The sequence below is a fragment of the Enoplosus armatus genome, chromosome 4, assembly GCF_043641665.1.
Source record: "Enoplosus armatus isolate fEnoArm2 chromosome 4, fEnoArm2.hap1, whole genome shotgun sequence".
NCBI classification, from domain to species: domain Eukaryota; kingdom Metazoa; phylum Chordata; class Actinopteri; order Centrarchiformes; family Enoplosidae; genus Enoplosus; species Enoplosus armatus.
Window position 1 is genome coordinate 7,110,835 of NC_092183.1, and position 21,842 is coordinate 7,132,676.

General features: G+C 39.5%; 1 protein-coding gene across 1 annotated transcript; it reads right to left on the minus strand.

Annotated features, from left to right (window-relative positions):
• Positions 1–11,243: 11,243 nt before the first annotated feature.
• erap1b (endoplasmic reticulum aminopeptidase 1b) lies at positions 11,244–20,881 on the minus strand. Its single transcript, XM_070903659.1, has 19 exons — positions 20,845–20,881; positions 19,890–20,411; positions 19,261–19,399; positions 18,902–19,036; positions 18,577–18,697; positions 17,974–18,128; positions 17,642–17,755; positions 17,156–17,287; positions 16,762–16,893; positions 16,422–16,505; positions 15,922–16,079; positions 15,430–15,509; positions 15,119–15,302; positions 14,692–14,848; positions 14,051–14,235; positions 13,711–13,872; positions 13,402–13,542; positions 13,119–13,200; positions 11,244–12,613 (listed from the first exon to the last, which is right to left on the minus strand). Exons 2-19 carry the CDS (start codon positions 20,378–20,380, stop codon positions 12,446–12,448), a joined length of 2,820 nt encoding a protein of 939 aa, XP_070759760.1. The 5' UTR covers positions 20,381–20,411; positions 20,845–20,881; the 3' UTR covers positions 11,244–12,445.
• Positions 20,882–21,842: the final 961 nt, after the last annotated feature.

Below are 21,842 nucleotides of genomic sequence, written 5' to 3' on the forward strand. Positions count from 1 at the left end.
ATTTATGATCCTTGACTTTTGCAGTACTTGTTTTTTCTTTTCTCTTACTTTGTTTATTGTGACCATTATGCACCAAAGTACCAATGATCACAAAGTCCAATTCTTTGTATATGAAGACCTACTTGGTAATAAACATTTCTGATTCTAGAAAACCGTGTTTCACCCCAGCACACTTAATAATCGTACTTCATGAGAAAGGCTTCTGAAGTCTCTGACCCTGCCCCCCCTGCTATAAAGGTGATATCCATTTACTTCCAACCCCTGACCTCCCTCCCTCTAGAGCCACCAACTCTCACCAATTCTTGTGACCCCTGACCTTCCTGAATTCCACCACAGCTGCCCACCCACATACACAGACAGACACTTACCTTTTTATAAATTCTAGCACACTGTTCTCCAACATGTCAATTCAATTCAATTTTATTTATATAGCACCAAATCACATCTCATCTCATGTCTAATCGTTTATTATTATTATTGTTATCATTATTATTATTAATTGTTTAGTATTATTACTATTGTTTTTATCTTATATTATAAAAGTATTTTATTCTATTTTATTTTTGTATTGTCTGATTTTATTTGCCTCATATTTTTCCTGGGACATATTCAAGGTTTTGCCAAACTGAAGACAGATACAGACTGACTGACTGACTGAGTGTGTTAAAGAGCCACACCACACAGTAGTGTTGAAGACAAAGATAGCAGTGCGGGGTAAGACTCACTAAGAACGTCATCAGACAGTGTAATGCCAGGGACTCTCCAGTGTGTATTCATATCACAGAGCAGCGGGGGAGGGGGATAAAGAGAATGGGAGGAAGGTAAGGGGAGAGATAGGTCATCCTGGTATTAAGAGCAACTGTGCTCAGCTATCATTCAACAGAGAACAGACTTGCAAACACATTTCTCTCTCTGCATACCTTCAGCAGCTCTCTTGCTCTGACCCTCTTTTCTTTGACCGACACGCTCACATGCACAGACACAAAAACATCCCATCCATTCCTTTTTATATTATCTGTGCGTCTGTGCAGCCCTTAGGGGCTTTCTTCCTCTAAATCTATTCCAGGATTCCACATGTCTCTTGGAGACCAGCAGTATTCAAACTCAAACTCACCAGAAGACTCTGAAAAGTGCTACCCTTTCTCAATATAAAGCCATATCCAAAACTAATAGCATAGCATAACTGTCTCCCTCTCTGTTTCTAACACTGTCAGTTTGTTTGTCCATCTACCAGCTGGATTTTTGGACTGACTGACTGACTGGACTGACCTCTTAAACCCACATGAGTTATTAATACAAAAGCACATTGAGAAGCCATGCATTATTAAAACCCACAGAACAACGTTTTAAAATGTAGTCCAGATCACAAAGGGCCCAACCATAACAAATCCTGCTCAACGACAAAAGAAATGTCTGAAAGAATTATGGACAGAACATCTATCATTTCCCATTGATGTAATAGTGCATGCATGTCATTCAAAATAATCCACTGGGTTTGAGTGTTTAACTCAATATGATATGAGAATGCATGGAAGTTTTGGATTATCAGCAGTTTTAGAAAATAATTTACCTGTGGAACTTGTTGTGGGATTGGGCTTAAGAAGTAAAGAATAATAAGGATAGCAACTTCATTCCTTCAGTAAACTTTCTTGTGCACATTTAAGAGATTTGTCTCCTTCACCTGGGCACACAACGCACAAATGAATCAAACTCAGAACCTCAATCAGACTTAACAGTTTCACCTGTGTGTGAATCAATTCTTATTTTGGGCAGTGCTTAGAGGTACACTCAGGGTCAGCATGTGCCATATGTAATTAAGGCAAGGGATTAAAATTAATTATATGATAAAAAAAAACTCTCCTGGAAATGTAAGGCAGACAAATGTATGCACATATGTACAAAAATAACTTAGATGTGCACAAAACCTATGTACATATACATACTTGAATGCACAGTACACAAACACTATACTGTACACATGTACATACATGCACATAAAGAACAAAGCTATTTAATAATAATTGTGAGATATCTTTGTGTGAAATGTTGTGTTCTGGACATTTTCACCTCCCTGCTGCCCTCTCACTGAAAATGTACTACTAAGTGAATTTAAAGCAATTAAAGCATAGAAGCAGCCAATGAATCACTTAAAGCTACCGTGTATATTGTCTTACCAAGCCCTAGCAAGTTAGTTCAAAGTCAGGTAAGCTGAAAGAAATACCATCGCAGGGCAGAAGCCATTACAGGCAGCTTTGTGCTGCTGCAGTCTGCAGGGGTTCCTGAAAGGGGCTGAAGGAGAAAAGAGAGGGGGATGGGTGTACGGGTGTCAGGAGAGAGGAGTAAAAATTAGAAGAAACTATAAAGTGTGTAACCCTATGTGTCTGAAAGAGAGAGATAGACAGAGAGAGGAAGACACAGAAAGAAAGTAGAACAGAGTGAGAGGGTATGGAGGAAATAAGTATAGACAGATAGAGCCAGAAAGAGAATGAGGAAGAGAGAGAAACAAATGTGAGACAGAGCACATGGTGGAACAGTGCAGCAGGAGTTTTTGATTTCAGAGGTTATTGGTCTGAAAACTCTCTGGTGTGAAAGGTGCCACGCAGGAAGCTCAAGATGTCCCCCTTCATGCATTCCTCCTGCTGCTGTTACTTCAAAGAAATGTTTTTTTTTTACTCTATGAGGACAAGGGAAGATTCAGCTTTCAGAACACAAATGTGGGATTTAGAAGACAGCTTGTGAAAATGACCATAAAAGAGAAAGTAATCTGGATTCATTGTTATCAGCACATGTCAGTGAGGAGCTTGTATGGAGTCTCTTTTGATTTTGCGTAAAATGCACCAAAGTTGCAATTAAGTGGACCACAAGATAAACCTAAAGAAAAAAAAGTGAAGACTTGGAGAAATGGATTATACCTTGCTCCTTTAGAAGGCATGAGAGGAAACACTGGGTGTTGATTTAGTATGATAAGGTTTGAGTTAATATTGTACAAACTATTGAAATCACCAAGCTGTTAAATGACTCATAGTAGTAGTAAAACACAAACAAATTAATGGTGGCAGCTGTAATCATCCCTGTTATGTCAACAGATATGACAGTATGTCCAGTTAGCTATTTCCAGGTGTTAATCCTAGACTGGCTGAGAAGATGTGTTTTGGTAAAATGAGTGTTATTTCTTTGCTACAAATCTATTGTCAAGCTGCCATTGAGTAAGGCACTTACCCACCAGCTGCAGTGTGGTTGTGCTGAAGAAATAATAATAAATAAATAATAAATATACACTGGGCATTAGCATCTGTCTACACACTTGCACTGCCCCCTCGTGGTTAATTTGCACCATAAAACAATACACACTTTCTACATTCCTATGCCTTTTCTAGCAGCTTTTCCTCCCCACAAACACTATCCTGTGTGTGTGTGTGTGTGTGTGTGTGTGTGTGTGTGTGTGTGTGTGTGTGTGTGTGTGTGTGTGTGAGAAAAGAGAGAAAAAGCCAAAAAAGACAGAGGACAGTGTGTAAACCACAGTAAGAGTTTTCCAGTTATGGGTTGTTGGTTTCTGCTGTGGAAGCTGCCAACAACCTCACATTGTCCCCCCGGACTGATATTTTTTGTGTTGTTCTCTCAATGACTTGCAGAAAACTCTTCTCTAAATAACGTGATTGGGGTGTTGCGACCCATAGTGCTTAACTCTCTCACAGAGTTTAGTGTCATGAATCAGGAATAGCTGTTGTCATAAAATGACACTCTGACTTTAAAAAAGAAAGATATTCTGAAATATGAGCTAATGCACACATCCACATAGACACACACACTAACACACATACATACCCCCTGTACTGTGTAAGTGACAGCATAACGCAGTAAAGATATGTATGTGTGTAGATTTTCCCTTATAGAGGCTTGAAGAAGACACCATATCCAGTTGCCCTAAAACCGAGAGAAACAACATGTTCAATCCCTCTTGACATATATAGGATTACAGATCATGTGTGAATGTCCTGTACACATGTCCGGACCATGTGTGGCTGTATGTCAGCCTGTGGCTCTGGCAACAAGCGGCACATGTCAGAGACAAAGATAAAAGGTTATGAATGGATATCCAGAATTAGGTGCTAAGCGATTTTTAGCCATGACTTTGAAACTAAATGACATTAAGAGTTAATCGCAACCCTTAATATGAAATAAATTGTCCCTACCATTTCTGTGACATTAATAATGTCTTTGAATATCTCTGATTTATGACTCAACCAACCAAGGCCTTTCCTTGTAACTTTTAGCAGTTTAAAAAGTAAGAAAAGCCTAATTGTGAGTGCATAATGAAGACAAAAAATGCACATGGAAGTTAGGATCAGGGTCGACTTAAGCAAAGTACAGTAAAGGTTGTTCCTTGAAGAAGTGCCTGGATAACGTGTGTTGGAAATACTTTTGCTGCAAGAGTGGACTCTCTGGACTAAAGAAGAATTTCCACGTCCACTGCGACCCTCCAAAGTATAAGCAGATGTAGCTAATGGAGGGATGGATGGCACATAAAACCAAATAATAACCAAGAACACCATCATTCTGCTAGTTAAACAAGGACCAATAACATAAAACAGAAAGTTCAGTTACGGTGCTGTATTTATTGTTTGTTGAAAAACAATGTCATCATCATGAAAATCTTATATTTACAAAGAAATATGGCATCAAATTAAATATAAAGACAAAATATGTAGACATAAAGGTAGATTTCTATATTAGTATTTCTAATAGTATTTTTCTGTGGGTGATATTGCAGACATGTTTTTAGGTTTTCCAAGGTTTTGTTGCTCTAGCCAGAGAACTGTTGGTAGACCAGCTACTATATATATATATATATATATATCATTCACATTTTGTCCTGAGATTCAAACAATTCCCATGTGCTATTTTCTCATTTACACATTTCGTTTACAGTATCATCATTGTTTAATTAAAGCCTTAAATCAAAGTCTCCAGAAATTTCACAGAGAGCAGCTCTCTTGGTTTGGATATACAAGTCTCCTCTGACCTTAAAATACTGCTTTCAGGTAAATACTATGGGACTTAAGCAGCAGGTTTGTCCAGTGTCACCAAAAAGAAAATAAGGACAACAGAGAAAGAAAAGAATATGATCCAATTTCAGGTCATGTCTCGCAATGACCCAACATAATCTTATTAAAATCTACAAAAAACTTCAGTCAAGTTTGATTACCCGAGAACAAGTTGTTGCTTTGGACCATCAAGTCTTTCTGACAGATGTTCCTACTTGATTTGAATGCAACATGAATACATCATTCAGTCACTGAAAACAACTGCTACATGTAAAAACACATGCTTTCTACACTCCCTGTGTGTCTCCGCTTTTGTCTCAGGACTGCTGCTCAGTTCAATATTATACATAATATTATATATAATACACAATATAAACTACAAAGCACTCAGAGAGCACATAAGAAAACGTTTAGATATTTTCAATCAGTATCTGGATCAAGATCTGCATTAAAATACACGTAGTGATTGAGAGTGCTACTGAGTAGACGATAGTGTCCATGATTCTTGGCAAATATCTAAATATCTCCTGTCTTTGAATATTTGGGTTAAATTGTGCCAAGAAATCAAGTGACTCATGAACACTGAGTTAAGGCCATTTCAATTCATCATGTTGTTGTGCTACCTATCGGCAAAATGCCATCAATGTTGTAGGATTGCACAGAATGAATATGTGCAATCTAAATTAGATTGAAATTGCACAATACGTTCAAGAGTTGTACCAATTTATGTCAAATAAACCCACAACTACAAGACTACAAGAGGAAAATGGTACTACATATGCAGCTCATCCAACATGTAATGTACCAGAGTTTGTGAAAATATGGATAGATTGGTGCGAAAACGTTTTAATGGAAAATCTGTGCTGGCACTAATACATGTCGGAAAAAGGAATCCAGGGGAAGAATGGCGCCCACTCCTCATGATTCAGGAGACAAAACAAAATGCTTCATAAATGGCCACATTTTGGCACCATGAGATTCACATTTGCACCTGAATATTTTAATTAATACCTTTAAGGTGCTTTTTGGGATATTCTGCTAATGAAAAAACAGACAGACATCCAAACAGACAGGAAAGCATAACCTCCTTGTTGGAGATAATAACAGCAGTCATGCGCACAGATGCCATTTTAACAATCAACATACATGGGAATAATATCTATTCTGGGTCTTATATGTTTTAGTGGCTCGGATAACGTGCTGTATACTCATGCCGTCGTAGTTTCAAACCTGGTGGCATCTCTGCAGCTTTCATCCCATCTGGGTCATCATCATATTCATTATCACAATAAAAAAAAAACAATACAAAAATAAGACGAATCTTTAAAACATTATGAGCTCCAGTGCCAGCTCACTCAAGTCCCTGAGGCAGTTCAATAATCAAGACTGTCCATAACCTCACCACAGGCACAGAGTGATGGTCCTGGCTTATGGTTGTGACTGTGTTTGTGGTTGAACCATGTCTGTGTGAGGTGGAGGTGTGATGGGATACACAGGAGCGTTATGTTCTGAATAAGCTGGGGGAAGATCTTCAGGCTTAAATCCCAGCTGAAATACACAGAAAGAAACACAAAGTAAGAAAATTAAATACCAGGAAACACACTTTGAGGTAGATGTTATGTGAATTATTTTTGCTGTTTTTGGGGGTTTTGGGGACACAAAGTAAAAAGTGATGCATGCATCCTGGTCTGGCCAAGTAAAGTTTTCAGTTTTTATCTGTCAAGTGGTGTTGTTCTAGAATCACCTCATTATAGGAAGGTGGGGGCCCAGTGCTATATCGTGGTGGTGTGTGGAGCTCCTGGCTGTGTCGAGGCACCCTGAGGTGGTCTTCGCCGTCCTGCTGTGACAAGTTTCTTGGGAAGGGGATGAAATATATCGAACGAGGGCGCCCGTCATGCTCACTTCGTCTCCACGCCTCCCTCTCTATCTGCTCCTCCCTTAAGCGACTGCACGCCCTGCAGAAGGTCGTGCAGAACATGATGGAGAGGCCGAAGCCCAGGATGCCCAGGAAGATCCTTGAAGAGGAAGAGGAGGAGATGGGTGAGAGGAGGAGGAGAAAGATTGAGATGGGCGCAAAACAGAGGAAGATAGAGAGCGTGTCGTAAATGGTTTGAGAGTGAGAGGTAGATGAGGATGATAGGAAAGAAAAGAGGCAATGAAGGAAGTGTCAATGGGAAGGTGGAGGGATGCTGATGGAATAGTGATGCCTTTTAAGTTAATTCTTTTAAATGTTGTCTTTAGGGTCCTGGAGATCCCAGGCCCTCTTAAGAACTCAAAAACGTACCTGTTTTATTGTTTTATTATATATTATAATATATTTTATTATACTAATGCTTTTTTATTGATTGTATGAGAAGTGCCTCAAAAACTTGTGAACTGACGACATGTTTCAGGGGTCCGCTACAGAAAATGAAACTTCTGTTTGGGACCTCAGAGACCCCAGCTGTAAAACATGGTGAAATACAAGGGATTTTTTTTATGCTCTGTATCTGAGATTGGTGTTGACAGTTTGTTTTGCACAGCACAATACCCTCCTACATTCCAAATGTTTATTTGGATTTCTGTTATTGGAGTTTTACAATTTACTTGTTTGTTCAAGAGGTGACACTGATCTAGACGTCTCTTGGGTCTAACTGACCCCGAACACAAGTAACATCACTATGTAGGATAACAAACTGTACATTTCTTTCTCTCTGAATAACATTTTGGCAAAGAAAAAGAATAATATATTTCGAACTCTTAGCCCTTATAGCATTGCATAGGTAATTTCCATATTTTGTCACCTTCATCAATAGTTAGCGCTTTAATACTTTTCCATTTTAATAGGGGAAAAATATTTGAAGGGGAAGAAATTGTTGATTTTTCAATTATGATCAATCTTATACAGTTCATACAGCTGTTGGGTGTGTGGGACCCCCCACAGAGGAAGTAAAGCCAATGTCAACAAACCAAAAAGGGTGAATTAATTACCCAAGAAAACTTGTAGATGAAAAGAAATGTGTCTTACTCTAGAATGGGAATGTAGTAAGATGACATCCTTAGAGTTGTGTGGATAAACTCTTGATGGACCAAAATGGAAGTCAGAAACCACGGTACAAACCTGTAGGGGAAACAGGCAAAACATTGCATATCCTTTTTGTCATCAATTCAATTTTTTATTCATCTAAAAAAACATTTTATCCCTCTTAACGTTATAGACTTTAAGCATGTTTGCCTTGGACTACTTTACGGTGGGCCCATGTTGATATACTTTGAACTTGAGACCCATAAATGATCCAAGAATATTTTTATTGCCCTTTGTTTGTCCTGCAATAACCTCATATGGTTTACAGTCATTAGTCTACTGCACTGGTTGGTGTTATTACGTAAAGATCTGATGATGGCACTTGTTCCACAATGGTACACCATGGAAACTTATCAGGCAATCAACAGGAATATTGAGGTAATAGTGTATGAGGAGGTCAGACGCAGTCTGACACGGCACAAAATATGATCTATATTCAATTTAGCATAAATCTTCATCTTCAATATTCAAAGAAGCAGAATCTCTGCCATGATTTTTTAATTTTTCAGATAAACTGGGTTGAGAAGATTCTCCTAAACTACGTAGACCATTTTAAAACACTTTGGATTATCTGAAAAATACATCGCCACAAAGCTGAGAAGAGGGCTGTTCTTGTGTTCATGAAAAGCTGATGTTTTGGAGATGTATTGTTTTCACAGGACAGCAAAATGATACTGATCAGGTCAGCAGTCAGGGCCATATAGTTCCCTCATGTTCAAAAGATAGATTAAAGCACACTGAATAACACCCTTGAATCACAGGTAAATCACTGCTCATGTCATTCATATCAACAGCCTCAGGTTAACACCCTGAAAAGTGTTCCAGACACAGATCTTATGTGTCCCTACATCAGTCTGGCACTGAGACTAAATTTAAGGAGGTTTGCCTCATACCACTAACCTACAGTGCAATCAAGTCACTGTTATCAAGTTGTAACTGCTTGTAGACTGTGGTTTCATTTCTTGTCTTCACAATCACAAGGAAATTCTGTGGCTCCGAGACCGAAGTTTATCACAGATTTTGAGCAAAGTTATATTGATATTTGCTAACATCAGCTATCCAGAGAAGGAGATAAATCTTGAACGAAATTGACTGAACTTTCACCTTTCGCCACATGAACTCTGAGTCAAGTCAAGTCAATTCATATAGCCGAATATCAAAAATCACAAATTTGCCAAAAGGGGCTTTACGATTGCCACAGTATACGACACCTTCTGTCCTTCCACCTTTGGTTCGGATAAGGAAAAACTACCTTTCAACCCTTTTAATGGGGAAAAAAATGGACGAAACCTCAGGAAGATCAACAGAGGAGGGATCCCTCTCCCAGGACAGACAGACATAAAATAGATGTTGTGTGTACAGAATAGACCAACATAGTAAAATTACAGTATGTACAATCAGGAAGACAAAATTATTGATAGATTGTAAAACAGAAAATCACATGAGAGGTGGGTGAGGTCAGAATTCACAACACATGATCAGTGCGAACATTGGAACAGGGGCCAAGTCTGCAAATACTGACTAAACAAATAGACAGCTCCTAATGTGTTTCACTTGAGATACTTCATAATGACATTGAATTTGATCCGTTTTCTGTAAATGAGCGGTAGGTTTCTTTAACAGGAAGCAGAAGCAGAAAGACAAACTTCAGGCTCTTACCTCCAGTCCAGAGACGGCTCTCCTCAGGTGTACAACTGGGAGAGGAAACTCTCAGGAGCAGAGTGCAGTTTCTATTGTGGGTGTGCTGATGAGGGGGCGGTGTGTGTGTATACATGCATGTATATTAGCCCCTGAAACACCTTCAGAAATTGAAGTATTCTTTGTAATATCAGGAGTGTGTTTAAGCTTGTGCTTAACATAAATACAAGTGTTATGTGTATGAATATATGCTCACAAATATGAACAATATGTTTTATCAGTTGGACGGTGTGTTTTATTAGTTTGTGCTAAAGGTCCATTGGAAGAATTTATGGCAGCATTGGAAGATTTAAAGTAACAGCTACCTTTCACCAAAAGGCACCAGCTGATTAGAAACAAGAACAGTAAAATAACACATAGACTAACCAGAAAGATTAAAACTCCTAAAAAAAAGCAATTAAGATCTGCAGGAGAGACCAGGACGACTACAAGCATGTTTTCCAAGTCAAGAGCACCTTTATCTTGAGGTTCCTCCGTGTTTACACGAGGATAGAGTCAATACTGGTGCACTGGGGGCAAAGTGAAAGGTGAAGACACCGTTCCTCCATCTTTTATCTCAGACAGTTGCCAAAGCACCTCTTAAAATCCTGAAGAGAAAGTAGGCAGAATGTGTGTGTGTGTGTGTGTGTGTGTGTGTGTGTGAACCCACATGTGAGATTGATTGAGTCCTCATGCCAGTTTGTGGGGGGGGGGGAAACACTTGGCTTAATCAGGGTTGAAATATAGATTCATGGGATTTTCTGCCATTTTGGATCAGGCTAATGGAGCCTGGATCAGGTTTAAAAGGGTACTCCTGCACTTTAATGTAGCTCTTCCATTAAAAGCAAAAGACTGAGACAGAAGAATAGTCTGAATTTAGATATCCTGAGTTTTAGTCCCCAGTATGGGTCAAGCTCTAAAACCTGCTGCATCCTACATTTACCATAATGCAACTCGAAGCCCTTGTCTTACAAACTCCACGCACCACCTGTTTGTCAAGTGGGCTTCCTGTTAAAAAAAAACTGTTGTCTTCAAACCCAAGCCGAGATAACCCCTGATGACATCATTTTGACATCATCAGAGGTTATTTTCAGACTTGACAGATGTCCAGAGTACATTATGCAACTGTTGTCACAGGCCGATTAGTACTCCCCTTGACAAATAAAGTGATCTCAATGGAGTTTCCCTTTAAAGACAAATACTTCTTGAATAGTTTGACCACCTTCTGAAGTTGAGGTGAACCAAATTACCCCACAAACCTGGAACTTTACTTTTACTGCTGGCAAAATGTTTTACCTTCTGATCAGAGGAGTGAAAAGGTACAAAGGTTACATCCATATAACTCCCAGTGCTTAACGTGCAAGCCTTACCAATATTACTATAATAACAATAACAGAATTCAATACAATAATAGAAATACAAATGGAAATTAAGTCAAATTAACTTTATTAGTTCAATATTTATTTCAACCAACACATTTTCTTCTTAGAAAAGAACAGAATTGCTATGAATCCTGTTCAACAGAAGAGGGATTTTATAGTAACATAAAAAGACTTCTTGGTAACAACACATTACTTACAGTGCAAAAGTTTCTTTTGTCAGAATTTCAATAAAGTTAAAAATGCTACCAAGACGGTCCAGTGGTGTCAGAAGGAATACTTATGTTCCCAATATTGGAAACTCAAGCAAGCAGAGCAAAAGCTGAATTTATGGTTCAACAACCCGTGTAAACATCTAACAAGGGCATTAGGGTAACTTTCGCTACAAACAGTTGTTACAGAATTCATTCAGGTGTAGCCGTCACAGACTCTCCCACATTTTACAGAATTTTTACTGAAGGCTGGAGGCAGTAAGCCTTGTTTATCTAGATGGAATGTTTTTTTTTTTGCTTTCTTTTTTCATGTTAGGTTAGAAGGAGTGGTCAGGTACTTAAATATTTGAAAAAATATGTAATATCTACTATTTGTACAAATCAGTACAACATTCATGTTGTTGCTTTCTGCAGTGATAATGCAGCATGAATGACAATTTACTTCACAAAAACAGAGACTTCACTAATAAACACTGCACTCATCTTCTAACATCTTGAAAGTTCAGGTAAAAAAAACTCACACACCCCCACTTCACCCAAAACAAACACATACAAACATACACATGACAGCTCTGAGCACAAATGCTCTGGTGTCATGACCATCACAGATTGCTTTGAAACACAACAATGGGGAAGACCACTTGTACCTCCCCAAAGCTCTACCATATGGGGATCTTTAAGGAAATCTAATTACTTAGATCTCTTTGAACCTGAGAAACTCCCCCCATTGAACAGCACTTTTTAGGCTATAGTTTATGGAGGTGGCACAAAGTCTTGCAAGTCACAAGTAAGTCCCAAATGTTGATACATAAGTTCCAAGTCAGGTCAGTAAGGTTTAGGGTCATTAATAATAAACACTGAGATAACACAGATTTTGTTTTGTCTTTAAATTTAGGGGGGATAAGTCAGGAGTCATTGGTTTTAAAAGCAAGGCTGTTTGAATTTTGTCTTCGTGTATAAAGACTCCAATCGATGCTCCAAGTGTTGTGAGTGACATTGACGCCTCTTGTGGTTTTTGGCCTTTAGCGACATAATTGTCCAGGCTTTTTTTTTTTTCTTCCCCTGGAGCTACAAATCTTCATGCGCAGCTCTGTGGCGTTTGTCCAGCCAGGTCTGCAGCAGGGGAAGGTTGGTGTTCATCCAACGGATGTTATCCTCGATGGTCTCGTAGGTCTGCCGAATACACCTCATCTCCGAGCCCGTCTCCTCGGTCAGCGAGCCAAAGAAGTTTCGTACCTGAGCACATACAGGGTAGGTAGACTTCAAAACATATCCAGTATTTAGCCTGACTTCCACCAATTCATCAAATGAACAAGCTAACCTAGAGCAGCAAAGTTAATTTTGTGTAGTCAGACTACATCTACAATTAGTAAGTGACAAATTCAGATGAACATACTCTATTCGGCTACTTAGAATGCCCACTTGTTGATGAAAGTAGACACAACGTTGAAAACAAAACAAATTTGCAACCAGTGCTGACCAGACTGATTTACAAACTGCTGTTCATGGCTACTAATTATTTCTCCCATTTGAACAGTTTTGCTTTTGAGCATTTCATTTAAATTTGGAACAAAATTACAGCAAAAAGGGAAAGACATACATAGATAAATAATAATTAATTTAAAATAAAAAAATAAAACTCAAGCCAGGTTCTTGGGGCAACAGCAGACAGTTTCTATAGACAGACAACATAATGGAAGCCCAAAAGTCTGGTCCATAATGGACACACAGCCTTGCTTACCTCATCTAACATCTCCCTGGTAGAATACTGGCTGGTCACCCCAGTCACCATGTATGATATGGTGTGAGAGCCCAAGTCAAATCTATGGCATCGAAGCAAACAGAGACACAAATCAATGTTCAGAATGCACAACTCTGCTAACATTTTGTTATTTTAAACTACAGTGAAGCTTGATTTAACAAGTGTTTAACTAACAAAGCATTTTTGGCGTACATATAGTTGCAAAACTTGTGTAAAAAATGAGAGAGGAATGTTAAGTATATGCATGATGGGACTGACTGACTTCTTGACCAGGGTGTGCCAGTTGGCTTGGAGGAAGTCCCAGGCCATTTTGTAGCCCTGGGGGTTCTTGCTGACAGAGACGACCACATCCGGGAGGTCCTGAGTCTTCATCACCTGACCGTGGAGGCTCTGCTCCATTATCCTGCAGACAAAAATGAGGGTAAAAGGAAGGGCAGAGCGAAATAGAGGGGAAAACAAGAGGAAAGAGGATAATGAAAGGGCAGAAGTAGAGAGCAGAGAGGAGGGATTTGGAGAGTATAAACAAAATGGGGAAAAAAATGTGAGCAAAAGTGTGATATAATGTACCCACCACTTGAGCTTGTCCTGCAGTGGGCTGAAGGCCATTGCCATCTTCATGCGGCTCTTTACAGACATTTGCAGCGAATGGCGGTACATCTTAAACAGGAAGTCCCACCCTTCTGGTGTTCGAGCTCCAACCATATACACAGCCATGGTAACGTCCACAGGCAGGCTGAAAAACAGAGAAGACTGAGTTCAGTAACAACTATCTGATAACTTTTTTTCTCGACATACAAGTGTTTATCAATATTGTAAGTGCAGCTCTCACTACAGGCAGTATTTGTGAGGAAGACTCCAACAAATATCTAAAGGAAACTGCTTGCGTGCTATTTGGGACTATGACCCCTGACCTCATGTTGCCGTCAGAGTCCTTCCACTTGTTAAAGAGCTGCGTGGCTTTGGTCAAACACGGAGCGTAGTTCCTGACGCAGGCGAACAACAGCAGGTAACTCCTCAGCATTCGCTCAGACACTGATCCAGAGTCAGTCCACTCCTGCTGATCAATCAGCCCCCGGAACAGATCCACAATGTAGCCCTGAGAAACACATGCAGTCAGTGTATAAATCTGACAGGGGCTGTCAATTAGACAAGGTTTGATTAAATGTTTTAGCAGTTTATAAATAAGTAAAGTGTCATGTCACTATAAGTTGATATTATTTGATGGTTGGATGTAAGTAAACTATTTTAAGAAATCAATTGGGGCACGTTGTCAATTAATCTTTTAGGACAGATAATTAAATAAGAAAATAACGCACTTGTCTATCATTTACATTGTCCAGATTTTCTTTACCTTGCTCTAAAGTGTTTAGATGGAGATTTTGGATTTATCATATTCAAGACAAGCTTGAGTGCCCCAAAACCTTTTAAAGCAGTGTGAAACCATGAACCTCCGCTTACAGTTCAAAAACAGACCACTTTGCAAGATTTTTATGCATTTTATTGACATACATGGTCCGTTTTGTGACGTGCCATGAATGCTGCCTTCACTGACCTTCATCTGGTTCTCCAGAGCAGCCATGTCTCTCTTCTCCATCAACTTGTAGAGAGGTACGAGCTCTCCAAAGCCCTGAGTCACAGCCATGATCTTAGTCTCTCTGGACAGGTAGAGAGACAGCTCCAGAGCCGTGTCCAGCTTCACCTTCCCTATACTATGACACACACAACAGGCTTCAAATAAACACCATGCTGCAGTTTTCTCACCGCAACCACTTCAAAAACCAAAGGGGCAACACTGAATTTCAAAATTCACAAGCCACCTTCAGCAAGAAAGACAACAAAGTTATTTGGCTAAATGTTCTTTTTGGGAATTGTCTGCATGATTACATTTTAGCCAATCAGACTCTTTCACTAAAACTAGTTATTGTGTGATGCAGCTCAAACAGCAGGTTCAGCTGTTATTATCCGGTCTTTAAACAGACCTGACCAGCTGGAAGACGTTGTGGATGAGGCTGGCGCGGTCGTTGCCGGACAGGGCTGTGTGGTTGTGTTGCAGCAGTTTGATAATGGAGTTCCACCCCTCGCCTGCGTAGTGGACCATGTAGTAGCCGCTCATGTCCACATTGAACTTCACCCAGTCCACCTCCTCCGGCAGGTACAGGACGTCTGCATAGAAGAGAAGTAAAGACAAGCTTTGAAGTGAAGAGGACTTCTAGAATTCAACATTTTATGCAAAATATGTGGATAAAGGTGATCTAAAAAGTAGCCTCATCACACTGAGCAACACACTCACCAGTCTTGGTCTTAAAAAGGAAGCGGTGGATGGTGTTGGAGGCGCTGGTCATGTAGGTCAGTGGGATCTGCCACAGGAATCTATCAACACACCATGATAATTAAAACAATAATAATAATTAAAAAATGATCAAACTGTTTAAGATGATAGGCTGATAAATTTGTGGAAATGTAACAATTACTAAAACTATATATTTAGCGAGTGAAGGTGACACACTTTTCACTGCATGCTTCAAAACTACTACACTATTACATTAATTTAATATCATCCCCAAAAGGAACTGTTTAGAAAACTGCAGTTTTGCATTTTTGTAAGTCAGAAGTTGCAACAAATGATGTAGCAATTTAGCGATAAATTAATGTATTTTTGTTCATTTAAACTACAACAGTATGTGCAGTATTTGAAAATGGCACCATGGCTTTAAAATATACTTCAAATGAAGAGGAACCTCTGCAATGACTGATACTGTACACTCTTAATCTGCCATTTTACCCTTCAGTGAGGGAGGGGTCGTCTGTCTTCAGGTAACGCTCCTGGCTGAGCCTGACCTCCCGACCTCTGACCTCCACAGTGACCAGCGGGAAGCCCTCCTGCAGCGTCCAGGTGTCCATGATGGCCCTGACATTCAGCTCATCACCAGAGTACCATTTCTGCGTATGCAAGAACACACACATCACACATTTAGATAGGGTTAGAAATGATTATAAACAATGACAGATGTGTAGCATTGTGCCATGAACATGAGAGTACAATAGAAACATTTGGGAAATACAGAAATGCTGAATTTGTATAGTAAGTAGCAAAGTATTATTTACGTAAAAAAAAAGAAACAGAAAAAAATATTTCTGCTGTGAAAAATAATAATTACATGAGTGAAATTCCACTTTGTTTAATCATGCTTGCTGAGCTTAATGTAATTAAAATGACTGGAGTCTGTTTGCTCAGTCAGAGTCCTTTGTTGAACCTGGATGCTACAAAGCATGAAAACTTACAGAGGCTCCAGACTGGAGGTTGCGCTTGGAGCAGTATTCTCTGTGTTTCATTCTGCCTTCGTCCAAATCATCTGAGTTGCAGATCTGGTGGGGAGGCGCACAGAACTTTAGTAAACAATCACAACAGTGCCAACACATTCAGCATACAATCTAAAACACACAAGTTCCCAAATTATGTATTTACAACTGTTCTACTGATACTTCAGGCAGGCGAAGCCTTTCTTACATGACTTGTCTTATTCATTAAAGCTGACTGATATTGTTTTTTTACCACAATATTTTCAGCACAATTTTCTAACCTCTGAGTGACTACCTCACTTAAATTGATTGGATCACTCACATTAGTCAGGCTTTCCCACAGGTGGCTGTTGACGGTGTTTTGGTAGCTGTAGCGCTTGAGGTATCGGATGATGCCAATCTCAAAGGCCTCAGGAGTTAGGAAGTCCCGCAGCATATTCAATATACATGCTCCCTAAAAAAAATAAAATAAACAAAGGCATGCTGAAAATTAACAATCCAAACCCTTTTTTACCTGTATTGTAATGTTTTGTTTTGACTACACAGTTTAGATTCAGCTTTGGGAATAACTCATTTTGATTCATGGAAATGACTCACACATGTTTGGAGGAGTCTACTTTTAACCAAGTATGCAGATAATTGTTTGAACAGTTCTAATATAATAATAATAATATAAAGTGCATTAACACCAAATGGTTGGACAGAATGAGGCTGACCTTGTCATATGACACATCGTCGAACATCTCCTGGATCTGCGTGGGATTTTCCACGTGGGTGGAGACTGGGTGGGAGGAGCTGAGGGAGTCAACTTCCATGGCCTCAAAACATTTCCCCAAGAAGAAGTCATCCTGGGAGAATGACAGTGTGTTTACAGCATCTCACCCATTGCAATGTCAAAATAATCCACAAACACTGTAGTTTAAGGTTGTTTTTATGTGACTCTAGTGTAGTTATATCTTATAAAAATATGATGGCATAGAAGTTATTTAGTTAAAGTACAGTAGTATATTTTTATACGGCATTGTACCATTAATATCTTTATGCGAGTGAATAAAGTCTGAATTTAACTTGGAGGGATATATAGAGAGAGTACGAATAAGAAAAAGATAACTGTATGGCAGCAGATCAGGCAGATTTTTTAGGCTCTGACCGCTCTGACCGCTCTGACCGCTCGTTCCCATGTTCTAAGTCTCAGCTCTCACCACGTGCAGCTCTGGGTAGGTGATGTCAAGAGAAATAAACTCCATGAACTTGGCGAAACCCTCATTGAGCCACAGGTCATTCCACCATTCCATCGTCACCAGGTTCCCAAACCACTGGACAGAAAATAACATGTATGAGAACATGTAAGAACAGCTTCAGAAGCAGAACAGTATTTAAAATACAAATGCATCAGTTTAGTCCTGTTAAACTGTACATGCTGACATTAGCCTCAGCTTGTAGCATGAGACAGCAGCTGCCAACTTCAATTATTCACCCATAAAAGTGAAGCAAGAGTTAATTCTTATTTAGAAAACAGGTGCAGGCCAGCTACCTGGTGTGCGAGCTCATGGGCGATGACCTTGGTGATACCAAGTTTCTCTGAAGCTGAGGACTTGTTGGGGTCGAAGAGGAGGCCCGCCTCTCTGTAGGTGGTCAGCCCCCAGTTCTCCATCGCACCTGACTGGAAGTCTGGGATAGCAGCCAGGTCTGCAGGGGACAACAGCAAGCACATCCATACAACTAAATATGGTACATGCATGTTACCTGCTGGTCCAACTAGGTGTCTCTTCAATTCTCCTCTGAAACATGTACTAACACAAATACATTTTTTAAAAGATTATTAATTTTATACATATTTCTGTTTTGGAATCTTCAAAAAACATTGCAGGTTCCCTCTGAACTGAACTCTCTTTATGCTCCTTTTTAAAATATGTGTAATTTCCTACAGCTGTTCATTGAAGAGGGGATAAATGTTTTATCTAGTCAGGGCGCAGAGAACAGGGTATTTACCAAGCCTTTTCTTGAACTGAGAACAGTGAAAATATGTGCATTACAATGCCAAACTCTTGTCAAAAGTCAAAATATCAAACTTACACATAATGCAGCTACTGCTACTCAAGTTGCTAACACGGTAATATCATGTATTTCCACTGACCCTGTTTGGGAAGCGGGTAAGGAATATCAAAATAGTCATCGTAGAAGTCCAACAGCTTGACAGCAGCATCCAGCGCAAAAGCTGTCTGGTAAATCCTCTCAGGCACAGCGTAGACCGAAATCTGATGGGAATCACAGTCAACAACAACCCTTTAGTGTTGATATTACAGCAATGTGTTAAATTTTATCATGTTGTTATGTTTCAAATGTATACTGTACATACTGTCGAAGATGTCTCTCCAAAATACTTTACAAATATTTCTAACTACAGTTTCTGAGTGACAGAACTAAATGATGGCGTGGCCAGCGTCTGTCGTCCTCCTCACCTTGACCCCATGCTGGGTGGTCCTGCTCACAGACAGGAAGTCAGACACAATGTAGGCCACCAGGTAAGTGCTCATTTTTACAGTGGTGTCAAAGTGATCCTCGAGCAAACCGCCTGGCAAATCCACAGTTTTTACCTGAGAAACACAGGTGTGTAGTGATAGAAATGGAGAAAAGAAACAGGTCAAGCGCAGATGGAGTATGGTACAGAGTACGGTGAATTAGTACCTTTTCAAAATCTCAATGCATCTTTTCTGTGTAGTGCGCTTCATCATTACGGTTTGATTTTGTCAACCAGTTGCAATGCTTCCTCAGTTGTACATTAAAGAAAGTAAACTGATATTGCTGCATTCATGTGTACCTTAGGCATGTTGGATATGGTTATGTAGCGTGGCTCTCGTATCATCCGTATGGTGAAGTTGGCTTTGAAGGCGGGCTCATCAAAACAGGGGAAGGCTGCTCGAGCAAAGGTGGCTTCAAACTGCGTGGATGCCAGAACCCTAAATATGTAAATAAATAATAGTGAAATACAGGTTATATTATGTTTAACATTACATGCTGTAAGAAGACTAAAAGGATAATTAAAGCTGCTATATGTAGCATTTTCAAAATCAATTTATCATTGCCAAGTTTGTTGTATTTTGTTGTATAATTACTATAAACAAATTAGACCTTCATCAACATCACTAATAGCCTGTCTGACACTTGTGGTAATGTTGGTTGTGCTGTGAAAGTGAAGACTACATTTCCCATCAACCCTGGTGCTTCCAATTGCATATTTGTCTGGACAAACAGCATCATCACATCATCAGTATCCCGTAATATCCAATAAAAAACAGTTTGAAACGGCCCGCCAATCTTGTCACTTATGGTCTTGATTTGTGTTTGCTTTTATATCTCAAATGAATATGGGACTTATAAAGTGATGTTAAAATGATACATACAGCACCTTTAAAAGAAGCATAAAAAATAAGTTATTCATGCTCTTACCGGACCTCCCCACTGCTGGTGCGGTAGCTGCTCTTGTAGAAACCATGAAAGCTGTCAGACAAGTTGGCAGCGAACTCCAGCTGAACTTCATACCTCCTACCTTTGGTCAGCACAGAGTCTGACAACAAGGCAAGCTGGTGGAATGGAGGATACTCCAACACCTGCAGCGGCCTCACACCTTCAGGTGCAAGGAGCACCACGCTGGATATCTGCATCTGCTTGGCATGGAGAACGATGGCGCTGGTGTCTTCGTGCACGTCCAGCTGGATTCGAACAACGCCGGTGAAGTCGAGGGTGGTCAGGTTGGGGTGGATGGTCAGGTCATAGTGGAGGGGCGAGATGGTTTTTGGAAGTCTCATGCGGTCCCAGGGGAATGGCTGGCCGTTAGTGGCTATGGGGACAACCTTGGCTTGGCCTTGATTTGGTAGCTGCGCCCCTGATGAGGAAGGAAAGGGAACGAATAGCAGCAGCAGGAGGGGAGCCACGAACATGGTGACAGTGAAAGAAGGAAATCCTTTTCGCCTGTAATACAAATGTATAAATGCATACTTCAGCTTTAGTGTACACTTTAAAAACAGTACATTTTAGATAATACATCTTAAAAGACCAAGGGACATAGAGCATTTAGCATCACATTTCTTAGGTGTAGGTGTCACATTCTTAACATCTATCTCATCTTTCTAAAACCTCAGTAATAGCTGCATAGTTCATCAAACTACTGCTACACAAACACGCAGTAAATAAGACAATTACAACGCACCCACATGGCAGGTGAGCTGGAAATGGAACACTTTCAATTTCACACACATTTCCATTCATTTATGTCACCAATCATTATCGAAAAAGGAAAATCCTATTTCAACAAAACTAAGGCGTTATATAATCCATTATCTTACATCCTTTCATTACATTCATTAGTCGACTGTGTACTATATGCCAAAATATGTTCAATTACCGTGTCGTCTTCAGCTCGACGATTTAGTAGTTCAAGAGTGAAAGTGAAACAGATGAAGGAGGAGATGCATGCTGGGAAAGGAAACGTCCACTGCGTTACTTGTAAGTTGAGGTCATTTAGTTCTCCAATACCTGCAGCTATGGTGACATGACTGTAAATTCGAGATAAGATGCGTTTGGATTTCAGGACGCCTTCTCATGTTTGCAGCTTAGGCTCTTCATATACAGTCTATGATACAAACAGTCCAGGAAACATGAGTTATGACAACCATCAAATAAATAACAGTTGTATCACTGCATGGTTATAAAAACGTACCAAAGCGACCATGTATTAAAGTAGGAAATAGAAGGAAACGTACAGTGTGAACAGGAAGTTCCGTGTTGTTATGGTCTGCAATTATATATTTCACCACTAGAGTGTGCCATTGTATTTCTGTTTCCTTTGGGTCCCAGTCATTTTCTGTGTGATGATAGTGCAGTCGAAGTACATTTTACTGAACCAACTGAAGTGTCAAGTATTTCTTCTTTTTCCAAATCTCTTTTCCAAAACTAATAACATTGTCACTGACAATCGTGCTGTCAACTAAACATGTGAAGTTCTTATTGCTTTTTCACCACTATTTTACTATTATTATAAAATGAAATAAATTGTCTTGGTATTTGGCCATTTTGGTTCATGAACATGATATTTCTCAAGTAAAAAAACAACAACAACTAAATAAAAAATGTGACTCTTTTATCTACTCTGCTGTTCTCAAAATAAAACAAAACATTGAAAAGGTCCCAAGTGACAAAAACTTTTCAAAACCAATCCAAAACAACTGATAAAACAACTGCTCATTGAGCTTTTCAAAGTATTATATTTCAAAAGACAATCTGGCAAACAATCTCCTTTGAGCTATGGATCCTGTTAGCTTTGGTAAAACATGTCAAGTCTTTCATTTCACTTTTGCATCCAGAACCTCCTTTTCAGAAATCACTTTCCATCCATCATAATCT

Coding starts and splice junctions, on each gene's coding strand:
- erap1b (XM_070903659.1), bottom strand. CDS start 20,380: ATGTTCGTGGCTCCCCTCCTGCTGCTGCTATTCGTTCCCTTTCCTTCC. Junction 17,756..17,973: donor CCCATGAGCTCGCACACCAG/GTAGCTGGCCTG, acceptor TTTTCTGTCCAG/TGGTTTGGGAACCTGGTGAC. Junction 16,080..16,421: donor ACCTCCAGTCTGGAGCCTCT/GTAAGTTTTCAT, acceptor TTGCATACGCAG/AAATGGTACTCTGGTGATGA.